Source organism: Thalassophryne amazonica, chromosome 6 (assembly GCF_902500255.1).
Source record: "Thalassophryne amazonica chromosome 6, fThaAma1.1, whole genome shotgun sequence".
NCBI classification, from domain to species: Eukaryota; Metazoa; Chordata; class Actinopteri; order Batrachoidiformes; family Batrachoididae; genus Thalassophryne; species Thalassophryne amazonica.
Window position 1 is genome coordinate 54,506,511 of NC_047108.1, and position 13,470 is coordinate 54,519,980.

Genomic DNA, 13,470 nt, shown 5'->3' on the forward strand with positions numbered 1-13,470 from the left:
TATTTATTTATTTGTTTTATTTTTTTACTTTCACTTTTGATGCTCTGTGTGCTTCTTACCCCGTGTGCTGCTATACAATGCTGCTGGAACCTCAGTTTGCCTGAGGGAGTCTTCCCAAGGGATCAATAAAGTTCGATCTAATCTAATCTCTAATCTACTCCACCTTCCAGTTTCCACTGTATTCCACTGTATTAAAAATTGGGTTGCCACTCCACAATGTGTACAAGCATTTTAAGGATTATGTCCCTTAGGGCTGAAACGATTAGTCGAGTAACTCGAATAATTTGATTACAAAAAATTGTTCAAGGCAAATTCTGTGCCTTGAAGCTTCATTTAACATTGTAGTACATATGCCAGTCCTGTGTGTGGTGCTGTAACGTCCCCAGAAAAAAAAAAAACAGAACAAGACTAGAGCATGTGCTTTCCGTGTAAGACATGGTGTAAGCGCTAATCCATTTCGCGCCAAAAACTACCGCTTTCAAACGGGACACACAGAGTGAAATAAAGCCCTTTAGGAGAAAGACGGTCCACGCTGGTCATTTGGCATAGCTTGCTATGGATGTTTCATCCGCTGGCTGCTCTCCGCGCTACGTGGGGAGTGGCTATTTGGCCAGCTGCTGTCTCTCTCTGCACGGTGCGAGCGGCTCAGTATGTCACAGCTTTGTCCCCGAACACACTGACAAACAGTCTCTGAAAGTCCACTCTTTCTTCTGTGTTTTGCTTTTTAATTTTCACTTTTTTAGGCAACGCACAACACGTCACAAACACGGTAACTTAAATAAAATAATAATAAAAAAGTGACTGCGAGGCTTGCATGTTTAACCTCCAGCTGTGATGCATCAGCTGAATCGCAGAGGAAGAGGGATTTAAAAAAAAATTCATGCAGGGGCCCAGTCCACCAAGTAAAAAAAAAAAAAAAACTTGAAAATGGTTAAATTTTACAAGTTGGGGAAAACAAAAAACAGAAAGCCACATCCCATCACCATTTCAGCAAAATGTCAAGACTTTGGCCTGACTTTGGCTGAGCTCCTGACACCAGGAAAGATCCAAAACTTGTAAAGGGATGCACTAAATTTGACAATCTGTCTGATGGCACAGCGACATTGTGCCATTGCTTAGGGAGAGCCCTGGATTGTTGATGTTTAAAAACACAAAAGTACTTTTTTTTTTATCAGATTACTCGATTAATCGCCAGAATAATTGATTACTAAAATAATCAATAAATGCAGCCCTAATGTCCCTACACTAGATAATACAGAAAGTTGACTGCAATGGGTGGAATAACTGGAAGAGCAGAGGATTATGTTGCTACTGTCTGCCCAGGGGAGGGTCTGCAGACAACAGTGAGACCCAGTGTGAGAGATCCATCATCATAGTGTAGGCTGCCTGCACCATCTGGTGGATCTGGATGCCTTCATTGTTGGAATGGAAGATGGGGAATCAGGAGATGGATGGGAGATGAAGGGGAGGGAAGGTGGGATGAGAACACCTTAAGGTGAAAATGTGTATCTTGTTATGGGAGTCAGCTGGTTTGTGGTGTGTTGGTGACAGGGCTTTTGATCTTACTGAATTTTCATGAATGAAGGAAATTATCAATCATTTTTGGTTCTAAAATTTTGGGATGCTGCAGATTTCCTTTGGTTTAGTTTGCTTTCACAGTGCATGAAATATAATAAAAGTGATATACTTTACATGTTGTAGGTTCAGTGGAGATGCTAACATCAGAGCTCTCACTAAACTGATGAAAACTCTTAACAAATACAACCCCCATCGCGTCGACGGGCAGGCATGCACGAACTCAGTGCGAGAGTTCATGCACGTGCCAGTGTCCGTCGAGCAGGAACATGGTGCCACTTATCTGGAAGAAATAAAAACCAGCTGATACGTGTGGAACCACATCACACCGCTTATGTGGAATAAATAAAAAAAAAATTAACAACCTGGTACCTGTGGAACCACATCACGCCGCTTATGTGGAACAATAAAAAAAAAAAAAAACACACCACCCGGGATGCAAACTCGCGCCTTTCAAAACCTCTGCTTCCCAGTCAGAGACTTTACCACTGAGCTACAGAGCTGTTCTTTGAAAGCTGTGGCAATCTGCCTCATATCAGGAAGGACATGGAAATATTACAAAAAAAATTAAAATCCCACACCATATAAAAACACCACAGTTATCAAGCGAGCAATAAAAATATGATCCGTCTGTTCCTCTGTAGATGACCCATGGTCACAGACATACAGTCATGAAATGACATGAATGAGAAGCAGTGTGCTCTGATGTCCACATCTACTGGTCAGGTGCGTCCAGTCGGCCGCGCACGTGTTCTGCTCGACACGCGTGTCTTGTGAACGGTGCACCACAGCACAGACACCGCATCATGTGGAACAGAGCTCACATGGGTGACATGACGGTCAGATCACCCGCTGTGTGTTCTGATCTGAAGGTCCGTTTCAACCTGGGGGGCTGTCAGTCTCCACTCTGTGTGCATGCTCACTTGCTGCAGCTTGTCGCCACCATGGCGATATATGTTTTTATTTATGTCCACGTAAATACAGCAATCAGAGACATGTGCCTCACAGTGGACAGTTGTTAGTCCATGACTGTACAAACACAGTAGGTGTTGTCTAGCTGCCATGTGCAGAATGATAGCTCACCACAGCTGCTTCTGTCAGAAGCCACACCTCCCGTGAGTGGAGCACACACACCCACGTGTCAGTGTGTGTTTGCAAAGTCACACTCATGGGGAACTTAGGCAAATTTCACAGCAGTATGACAGTGATTGTCTGCAGTCTGTTGTCATGCCAAGAGTGCAACTGGCCACACATTTTCTAAGTGCCATGCGAGCGGTATTAGATGAATTTGGCCAGCAGCCGCCGCGACGCTCCGCCACAGGAAAAACACCTCTGTTGGAAGCCTTGAGGACAAGTTGGAACATCTCCAGCTGATAAACAATTTCTCATATACTCACTCCACTGAAAGCCATCAAAAGCCAACTGGATTTTAACAAATGGTTATCAACACGGAGGTGTTTTTCCTGTGCCGCCGCGCTGCGTCGGCTGCGTCCCGACGCGCGGACCCGTCCGCACGTCTTTCATTACAAAAATCTCTTTTAACAGTGGAATATCCGGATAAAATGCTGAAACCGACTTCTTCTGAAACTTCTCTGTTCTCTCACGACGTCCTGGATCAATAGAGCCTGAAATGTGGAGGTTTTAAGCTTGAAACAGGCTGATGACGCTGCCTGAGAGCGCTGAGCGACGTCTCGCACTGTGAAAAGTCCTTAAAGCGACAGAATCACCTCAAAATCTCTCATCAGCTGTTAAAATTTTCACTGAAAACCAGCTTAATTTTTCGAACCGTGTCCACTTCGATGTGTCTCACAGGTTTAGAAAAAATTTTGATCAAACAAAGCGCCAGTCTCTCAGCAACTTCTCAGACAAAGGAATTCCGACGAGGGGCTGGACGACTCCTCCCACAAGGAGTGCTCACAGACGAATGACGTCACCGACAGGCGTGGAAAAACTCACGCATGCGCACAAGGGTGCAAGCATGTCTGACGTAAAAACATATGAATGAAATCCATATAGTTTTTGAAAAAAATAAAAAGGACCTATACTTTACGGACAGCCCTCGTAAGTGTAAGTGTAAATTCCCTGTGGCAAGGGCACTGACACAACCCCATGCCATGACAGATCCTTGCTTTGATAAATCTGGGTAGTCCTTTAATCATTGGCCTGGAGCACACAACATCCATTTCTTCCAAAAAAAGATCCAGAATACTGATTAGTCTGACCACAATACAATACACATTTTCACTATGTGATGGTCCAACCCAGATGCCTCCAAATGTAGAGAAGTGGATGCTGCTTCTTGACAAGATTACCATGAGGCCTTGTTCTTGCCTAGTAAAATTTGGCAATGTGGCTTTTGTAAATGTAGTTCCTTATTGTACTGCTTGACAAAGGTTTCCCAAAGCAATCTCTTGTGTTGTGAAAGTGTAGGTACACGGACCCACAACAGGGGGCGCAAATGAACGGACAATGGATGAGGTCAAATAACAACACTTTACTGTTGTGAATGGGCACAACAAATACAATCAGATTACAACAATAGACAAAAGCCAAATCACAAAAGGTGTCGTGTGGGCAGGCTCGAAGATAGGAGACGTCTGTCCAAAGCAGAACCGGAACCACACGATTTCCTCCGCCACCAGACCCCGGGAATACTGGAGCCGCCAAGTCCCGAACTCCCAGGTGGCCACTGCCTTCGCGTGTCGGACCTGGTACTGCTGGCGAGGAACAAAAGAACAATTAAATGTGGGTGCGTCTGCACCCAGGAATCCGCACGGCAGGAACACTACCTCCACCACTCGTTGGAAAAGGAGTCAGCTAAACAACTCACAAAAGTCACAAAAGATCACTGTTAACCAGTCACCTGAGCACGTTACCTTCCAGGTAGAACGATATCTCGGCAAAGAGGTGGAGGCGTCGTCCTGCTGATATTCCCCTGCTGATCAGATGATGGGTAACAGCTGTTGCAGGTGATGCGTGACAGCTGTCACCCTGGCTGCTCCTGTGAGGCGACTGCGCCCTCTCGTGCCTGAAGCCCGCACTTCAGGCAGGGCGCCCTCTGGTGGTGGGCCAGCAGTACCTCCTCTTCTGGCGGCCCACACAACAGGACCCCCCCCTCAACGGGCGCCTCCTGGCGCCCGACCAGGCTTGTCCGGGTGGCGGCGGTAGAAATCGGCCAGGAGGGCCGGGTCCAGGACGAAGCACCTCTTCACCCAGGAGCGTTCTTCGGGGCCGTACCCCTCCCAGTCCACCAAATACTGGAAGCCCCGGCCCATCCTACGGACATCCAAAAGCCGGCATACAGTCCAAGCCGGCTCGCCATCGATGATCCGGGCAGGAGGCGGTGCCGGACCCGGAGTACAGAGGGGTGAGGTGTGATGTGGTTTTATTCGGGACACATGAAACACAGGATGGATCCGCAGTGAGGACAGAAGCTGAAGCCTCACCGCGGCTGGACTGATGACCTTGAGGATCTTAAATGGGCCGATGTAACGGTCCTGTAGCTTGGGGGAGTCCACCTTGAGGGGAATGTCCTTTGTGGATAACCACACCTCCTGCCCTGGCCGATACGCAGGGGCCGGGGCCCGCCGACAGTCTGCATGGGCTTTTGCCCTCGTCCGGGCCTTTAGCAAAGCAGAACGGGCGGCACGCCACACCCGACGGCACTTCCGTAGGTGGGCCTGGACCGAGGGCACACCGACCTCTCCCTCAACCACCGGAAACAACGGGGGCTGATACCCCAGACATACCTCAAAAGGGGAGAGGCCGGTGGCTGAAGACACCTGGCTGTTATGAGCATACTCGATCCAGGCCAAATGGGTACTCCAGGCCGCCGGGTGCGCGGCAGTCACGCAGCGCAAAGCCTGTTCCACCTCCTGGTTTACCCGTTCTGCTTGCCCGTTGGTCTGAGGGTGGTACCCGGACGAGAGACTCACCGTGGCCCCCAGTTCCCGGCAGAAGCTCCTCCAGACTTGCGAGGAGAACTGGGGACCGCGATCGGAGACGATGTCTGTTGGAATCCCATGCAGCCGGGCAATGTGGTGGACCAGGAGGTCCGCTGTCTCCTGGGCTGTTGGGAGCTTCGGGAGGGCCACGAAGTGGGCTGCCTTGGAGAATCGGTCCACTATCGTGAAGATGGTGGTGTTACCCTGGGACGGCGGGAGACCCGTGACAAAATCCAGGCCGATGTGGGACCAGGGGCGATGAGGCACAGGCAGCGGCTGGAGTAGTCCTGATGCCCTGCGATGGTCAGCCTTGCCCCTGGCGCAGGTGGTGCAGGCCTGGATATAATCCCGGACGTCCACCAGAAGCGCTGCCGGACAACTGCCATGGTTCTTCGCACCCCTGGATGACAGGAGAGCTTGGAGCCGTGACAGAAGTCCAGGACTGCAGCCCTAGCTTCTGGTGGGACGTATAGTTTGTTCTTCGGCCCAGTTCCGGGGTCCGGGCTTCGTGCCAGGGCCTCCCGAACGGTTCTCTCTACGTCCCAGGTGAGGGTGGCCACGATAGTGGACTCCGGGATGATGGGTTCCGGTGGATCCGACAACTCCGCTTTGACTTCATCTTCATGTACCCGGGACAAGGCATCCGATCTCTGTTTTTTGGTCCCGGGACGGTAGGTGATCCGGAAGTCAAAACGGCCAAAGAACAGTGACCAGCGGGCTTGCCTGGGGTTCAGCCGCTTGGCGGTCCTGATATACTCCAGGTTCTGGTGGTCAGTGAAAACCGTGAATGGCACGGACGTTCCCTCCAACAGATGTCTCCACTCTTCAAGAGCCTCTTTCACCGCAAGGAGTTCTCGATTGCCGACGTCATAGTTCCGTTCGGCCGGGGTCAACCTGCGGGAAAAATAGGCACACGGGTGGAGGACCTTATCGGTCTTCCCGCTCTGGGAAAGCACAGCTCCTATCCCTGAGTCCGAGGCGTCCACTTCAACCACTAACTGGCGACTAGGATCGGGCTGCACCAGAACGGGTGCAGACGAGAAGCGCCGTTTCAACTCCTTGAACGCGGCATCGCAACGATCCGACCAGGTGAAGGGGACTTTTGGTGAGGTCAGGGCTGTCAGGGGGCTAACTACCTGACTGTAGCCCTTAATGAACCTCCTGTAGAAATTTGCAAAGCCGAGGAACTGTTGCAGCTTCCTACGGCTAGTGGGTTGGGGCCAGTCTCTCACCGCCGCAACCTTGGCCGGATCAGGAGCGACGGAGGAAGGACAAAGATGTGCGGTGAAACTCACACTTCTCGCCCTTCACAAACAGCCGGTTCTCCAACAACCGCTGCAGGACCTGACGTACATGCCGGACATGAGTCTCAGGATCCGGAGAAAAGATGAGTATATCGTCTAGATATACGAAGACGAATCGGTGCAGGAAATCCCGCAAGACATCATTAACTAATGCTTGGAACGTCGCGGGGGCGTTTGTGAGGCCGAACGGCATGACCAGGTACTCAAAGTGACCTAATGGGGTGTTGAATGCCGTCTTCCATTCGTCTCCCTTCCGGATCCGAACCAGGTGATACACATTTCTAAGATCCAGCTTAGTAAAGATTTTGGCTCCATGCAGGGGGGTGAACACGGAATCTAATAATGGCAACGGGTATCGGTTGCGAACCGTAATCTCATTCAGCCCCCTGTAATCAATACATGGACGAAGTCCGCCATCTTTCTTGCCCACAAAAAAGAAACCTGCCCCCATCGGGGAGGTGGAGTTCCGGATCAGCCCGGCAGCTAATGAGTCCCGGATGTAGGTCTCCATTGATTCGCGCTCAGGTCGTGAGAGGTTGTACAGCCTGCTGGACGGGAACTCAGCGCCTGGAACCAAATCAATGGCACAATCATACGGACGGTGCGGGGGAAGGGTGAGTGCCAGATCCTTGCTGAAGACGTCAGCAAGATCGTGGTACTCAACCGGCACTGCCGTCAGATTGGGAGGGACTTTGACCTCCTCCTTAGCCTGGGAACCGGGAGGAACCGAGGATCCTAAACACACCCGATGGCAGGTTTCGCTCCACTGAACCACCACCCCAGACGGCCAATCGATCCGGGGATTGTGCTTTAACATCCATGGGATGCCCAAAATCACGCGGGAGGTAGAAGGAGTTACAAAAAACTCAATCTCCTCCCGGTGGTTTCCAGACACCACCAGAGTTACTGGTTGTGTCTTGTGTGTGAGTAAAGGGAGGAGGGTGCCATCTAGTGCCCGCACCTGCAATGGCGAAGGAAGCGCCACCAGAGGGAGCCCTACCTCCTTTGCCCATCCGCTGTCTAGCAGATTCCCTTCTGACCCCGTGTCCACCAGTGCTCGGGCTTGAAGGGTTAAATCCCCGCTCAGGATTGTGACTGGGAGTCGTGTGGCAATTTGTGTGTGTCTCACTTGAATGTCTTGACCCCCCCTTAGCCCAGTCTCTAAGGGCGAGTGTTGACGTCTTGGCCGTTTGGGGCAGTCTCTCTGTGTGTGCTCTGTTGAGCTGCAGAGAAAACACTCTCCACGGATCAGCCTCCCCATTTTGGCCCTGTGCGTCTCCCTAACAACGTCAACAGGGGGAGCTGTTGCCCCACAAAGCGCTGCGGCTGTGGAGCGTGGGGAGGGCGGCCCCTTTCGAACCCGGAAGGGAGAGGGGCGGCGCGTATCCGGTCACGTCCTTCGCCTCGCTCCCGACGGCGTTCCTCTAACCGATTGTCTAATCGTATAACGAGATCAATAAGCCCGTCCAAATCCCGCGGTTCGTCCTTAGCCACCAGGTGCTCCTTCAGGACCAACGATAGTCCGTTTACGAAGGCGGCGCGGAGGGCAGTGCTATTCCAGCCGGACCTCGCAGCCGCGATGCGGAAGTCGACTGCATAAGCAGCTGCGCTCCGGCGCCCCTGTCTCACTGACAGCAGCACGGCTGAAGCGGTCTCTCCTCTATTTGGGTGATCGAACACTGTTCTGAACTCCCTCACCAACCCATCATATGTCAGAAGGAGCCGTGAATTTTGCTCCCAGAGCGCTGTAGCCCAAGCGCGTGCCTTGCCACGAAGCAGATTAATCACATAAGCTATCTTACTAGCATCAGTCGCGTACATGACGGGACGTTGTGCGAAGACGAGCGAACACTGCATAAGAAAGTCTGCGCATGTCTCCACACAACCCCCGTACGGTTCTGGAGGGCTTATGTATGTTTCAGGGGAAGGTGGGAGGGGTCGTTGAACGACCTGTGGAATGTCACTATTGCGCACAGGATCGACAGGAGGGAGAGCCGCAGCAGCGCCCTGAGGGCGCGCTTCCACCTGCGCGGCGAGAGCCTCCACCCTGCGGTTAAGGAGGACGTTCTACTCGGTCATCAGATCCAGCCAAGCCGTAAAAGCGGTGAGGATTCGCTGCAACTCACCGATCATTCCTCCTGCAGACGCCTGTGTGCCCTGCTCTTCCATTGGCCGTTCAACGGCCGGTCGACGCCCCTGGGGGTCCATGACGTTGGCCGAGATATCCTGTTGTGAAAGTGTAGGTACACGGACCCACAACAGGGGGCGCAAATGCCAGCAGTACCTCCTCTTCTGGCGGCCCACACAACATCTTGACCATGTGGTTATATCAGGTATTGATGGTTCTTGATGCAGTGTTATCTGAGGCATCAGAGATCCTGAGTGCTCATCTTAGGCATTCATGCTTGCCCTTCATACACCAAAATTCCTCCAGATTCTTTGAATTATTTCAAGATATAATGCTCTCCAGATTGAGAAATATGCAGTTCCATTCCTTCCTGTTTTGAAACATTTCTATAAGTGCACATAAGTATATAATCTAACACACTTGTTCATAAACTGGAGATCATTTGCCCATCTTTGTTCCTCAATCACCTGTTGATGTCACGTGTTTGAAATAATGTCATTATTTGTTGTTATTATTATTTTTACCTTGTTACTCACCATATACAAACTAAATATATAGCTTATTACAAATGCAAATCACAAGTTTTACAACCAGTTTTCTTTGTGCACATCTGGTCCTGTCAGACCTCTGAAGTGAAGCAGAATAGGTCCTGTTTAGTACTTGGCAAGGAGACCACTTGGGAACACCAGGGGCTGTGTATGTTTCTCCCTGTACAACCGGAGTTGTGTCAGGGAGGGTATCCAGCATAAAATATGTGCCAAATCCCAATGCAGATCTGTACTTGATCTGTTTTGCTGACTAGGAGCAGCCAAACGTTTCTTTAGAGAAGCCATGGTAAAGATACATGAAGGGTTTCTTGGACGTCATGTACATCAAATCATTAAGAAATGCAAACATTATGGGGTACTGTATGGTCAATCTGTCTTTGAGTAGTTCTCAACAAATGAGTAGTCAAGGAAGATGGAGTCGAGTGAAAGAAACCACAGAGACACTTATGACAACTCTGAAGGAATTATAGGCTTCTGTGGCTGTAATTTGAGAGAAAAACAAAAAACAAAAGGTTGAGAGAAAAACAAAAGGTTTAAATGCCAGAATAAGAAAAAAAAAAAAAAGATTCCCTCTGTTGTGTATATCAGTAAGGGAATATTTTACACTAAACTCACCTTATTCACAGGAAGGAAGTGGTCATCCTGGTGCATGTTATGAAGTTTTTAACCCTTGGAATTTCATTCTTTTCCAATACAGCTATTGGTCATTTGTTGTCTGCTGTTTGCGGGACTGAAACCATTGATCAAAGTCTTGGATCCAGATTGCACATTATTGTGCTTTTTACACACCAGTGGATACATCCTGAGCATGTCGTGTTGTCCTGTGTGACACCAGCTTTCAGCCTTTTCCTTATCATCACGATCCTTCCAGTCACAGTTTTTGCAAATTACATCCAGAGTGTTGGACACAACCAGGCAACTCTACACATGTACATAGTAGCAGGAATTGGAAGGTGGTCTTCACTTAGTCAGTCTTGGGCATTGCTGGTCTGCTGCCTCACTCTGGGCTCTCATACACAGTTGTGTCTGATTTCCGTATTGGGGAGGTCTCTCAGAGTGGGGGTTGAATGTCCTTCTGATACTGCAGTATGGAAGACCGTGTGCTACATGATCAGTGACTATTTGGCATCAAGCTTAAAACGTCATTACAGATGTGAAGTTGACTGATTGACTCGGGTGTGCAACCCGTACTCCCAGCCTCTCTCTAAAACACTTGCAGTTTTACTGCTACCAGGTTTTACACCGTCCAAATCCAAATTGGATGTTTCTCTGACGTCATTCTGCATCCAGAATGAACTTCACTGTATCACATGCAGTATGATAGTGGTTTTAGTCAGATCCATTTCAAAAAGGCAGCTTAAAAAGATGTCTAAAGTAAAACTGGCAACAAACTATTGTTCTATTTCAAATGTTTGGCTTCATAAACTCTATCAGTTGTCTTCCTTTTATTGCAGTGCCATTAAAATGATGAACAGACTGGTTGTGTAATTTACGTTGAGGGCGGAAATGATATGAAATAACTGAGTGATGACTTTATGTCTGTGAATTATCACCACCAGGACCTCAGTTTGCTGGTGGTGGAGGAGGAAATGCGCCAGGAAATCAATCTGTGTTTCAGATTAATCCAATCTTAACAGCTTCACAAATGCAAAGCAATTAAATGCAAACATACTCACACTTGCTTACATGTGCACTACTTAACCCTCTGCTCTCATGACATCCAAGCTGTGCAAAAGCCCATCGAGACCCGATCGCAACAGGACAAGAATAGCCTGTGCTTGGATATGCAGTACTTGTGTGTTTGGAGCTAAATATGGGTCGGCCCTTTAACTTCACAGAGGAGCAGCAGGGTGATGCATACATACATATAGCGTCACATATCTCACATGACTCCTATATAAAAATAATGTGACTTTTTACAACATGTTGTTTAGCAGCTTGAAGCATGAATGCACTTTATTTTAAAACAAATGTACTCATTCATAGATAATTGATGAGTTTTATACATTATTCTGTTTGAGTATTATGGTGTGATGGAAATGTCAGAACTAATAACAGGTGGAGGTGTTTAAAATACACCATTATCTCATAAGTAATGTTTTACAGGTTCTCCCGTTCCGACGAGCTGTCCCGACACCGACGTTCCCACTCCGGAGTGAAACCGTACCAGTGCATCATCTGTGAGAAGAAGTTTGCCCGTAGTGATCATCTGTCGAAACATCTCAAAGTCCATCGATTTCCACGAAGCAGCAGAACAGGGCGTTCTACAAACTGACCCCTCTGACCCCGTGCTGACAGACTGACACGGAATGGGGGGCAAATGTGCGTGAGTCAAAAGAGAGGTTTGGACTGTGGCCTGTGCCATGCTTTCTTTACTTGTGAGTATCAGTGGTGTTTATGTTCAAACATGTATGCGTGATGTGCATTCGTGGTACTGTGATAATTTATTGGGTGGCGAGGAACTGGACGAAACTGTTACTTGACACAACACCCTCACAGGTGGAATAAGCTTCTTGTATATTACATGTTCTATCTGACTCAGTTTTTGTTTTTCATTTGTTTTGTTTTTTTGTTATTTGAAGATTTTAATTTCTATTGGATGACAATATATGTGCTTGTCAAAAGGCTTACATCATTAAATGTTACATTATGTAATATGACTCTATATATATATATTCTTCATTCTGTAGCCAAATTCACTTGGAAAGTAATATGAGCAAAACTCTTATTTGCTTAATTTGGATGTTTTTCCAGGCAACAATGGTCTGGACACACATTTGGACACAGTGAGAATGACTGGAGCATTGTCGGTTTTCTTTCCTGATACCAGAATACATGGTGCCTCAACAGTCCTTTAATTTTGTTTACTAATCTTAAACACTATAGCTGTCCTGATATGACTTGTACTATCATGCTCTCATTTCATATAAACATGGAAGATTTTAACATTTGAATATTTTTTTTATACTGAATTTGTTGCCAAACTTGATCTTTTGCTCATATTGCATTTTTGGCTCAGTTGGTCACAAAGTTGCACATCATGTCTCCCATCTGTCTGATCGTTATGGATTAAAACTAATTTGGAATTTGGCAGAGGCAAGCATTTCAAATTGAGGCAGAAATTGAGGGAGTTTTATTTCATCTCACGATTTTTTGCAGCTTTGCATCATGAAAACAGAGAATCGGAGTGCTCAGTCAAAACAGATCTATATACAATAGATCTGGCAGTCCTCTCATTATCATATTTTGTTGACTGCATGCAAAATACTCAGTCATTTCTCATTTAAGTTCCCTTGACTTTCTGCAGGATTTGTGCAAAATCAGTTTTCACTTATGTTTTACATGGACATGACCAGTCAAAAGTGAGGGAAAGTGTATCCAAACTTTAGATTGGTACTGTACATGTGACTGGGGTTTTATATTGCACATCCACACAAGTCATGATTGTCTTTTCTCTGATTACAAAAATGCTGATTCTGTGAGCAGTCGTTAGATCTGAAACAGCTAATTTCAGACTTCTGTGACCTATATAAGAAAGTCCTGTCCTGGAATTTTATAGCAGTGAGGGACAATTCCACTGAGCCGATCTCCACGTTGTTTGATGTGCCCTCGTGCTTCCTGGGAGAAAAACGATTAAATGTCCTTCCTCTGTTTTGGGGCAGAGCAAATGGCAGTTAATTTCCACATAAAGCAACATGCAAAGAAATGGTTATTTATTACAGAGTTGACAATTCAGACACATCACCTGTCTGTGGGGTGGTTTTGGCAACTGGTTTTAATATTTGTTTATGGGACACCTGAGCCCTCATTTATAAAACTTTGTGTAGAATTATGGCTAAAACTCTGTTTGCACATAAGTAAAAATGTCCATAGGCATTGTTTTCACCAGTGTCAGAGCACCATGTTTACATGTAGCTCCCCTCAATAAATCTCAGTCATCGTAGATGTGTGCGTACTTGCACAAGTCTACT

General features: G+C 47.7%; 1 protein-coding gene across 1 annotated transcript in view; it reads left to right on the forward strand.

Moving 5' to 3' along the window:
• The window catches only part of LOC117512204 (Krueppel-like factor 15), a 47,115-nt gene extending 33,986 nt beyond the window's left edge, over positions 1 to 13,129 (forward strand). The window contains exon 3 of the mRNA XM_034172193.1: positions 11,606 to 13,129. Coding sequence (XP_034028084.1) covers positions 11,606 to 11,774 — 169 coding nt within the window. The 3' untranslated portion in view covers positions 11,775 to 13,129. The remainder of the gene's footprint in view (positions 1 to 11,605) is intronic.
• Positions 13,130 to 13,470: the final 341 nt, after the last annotated feature.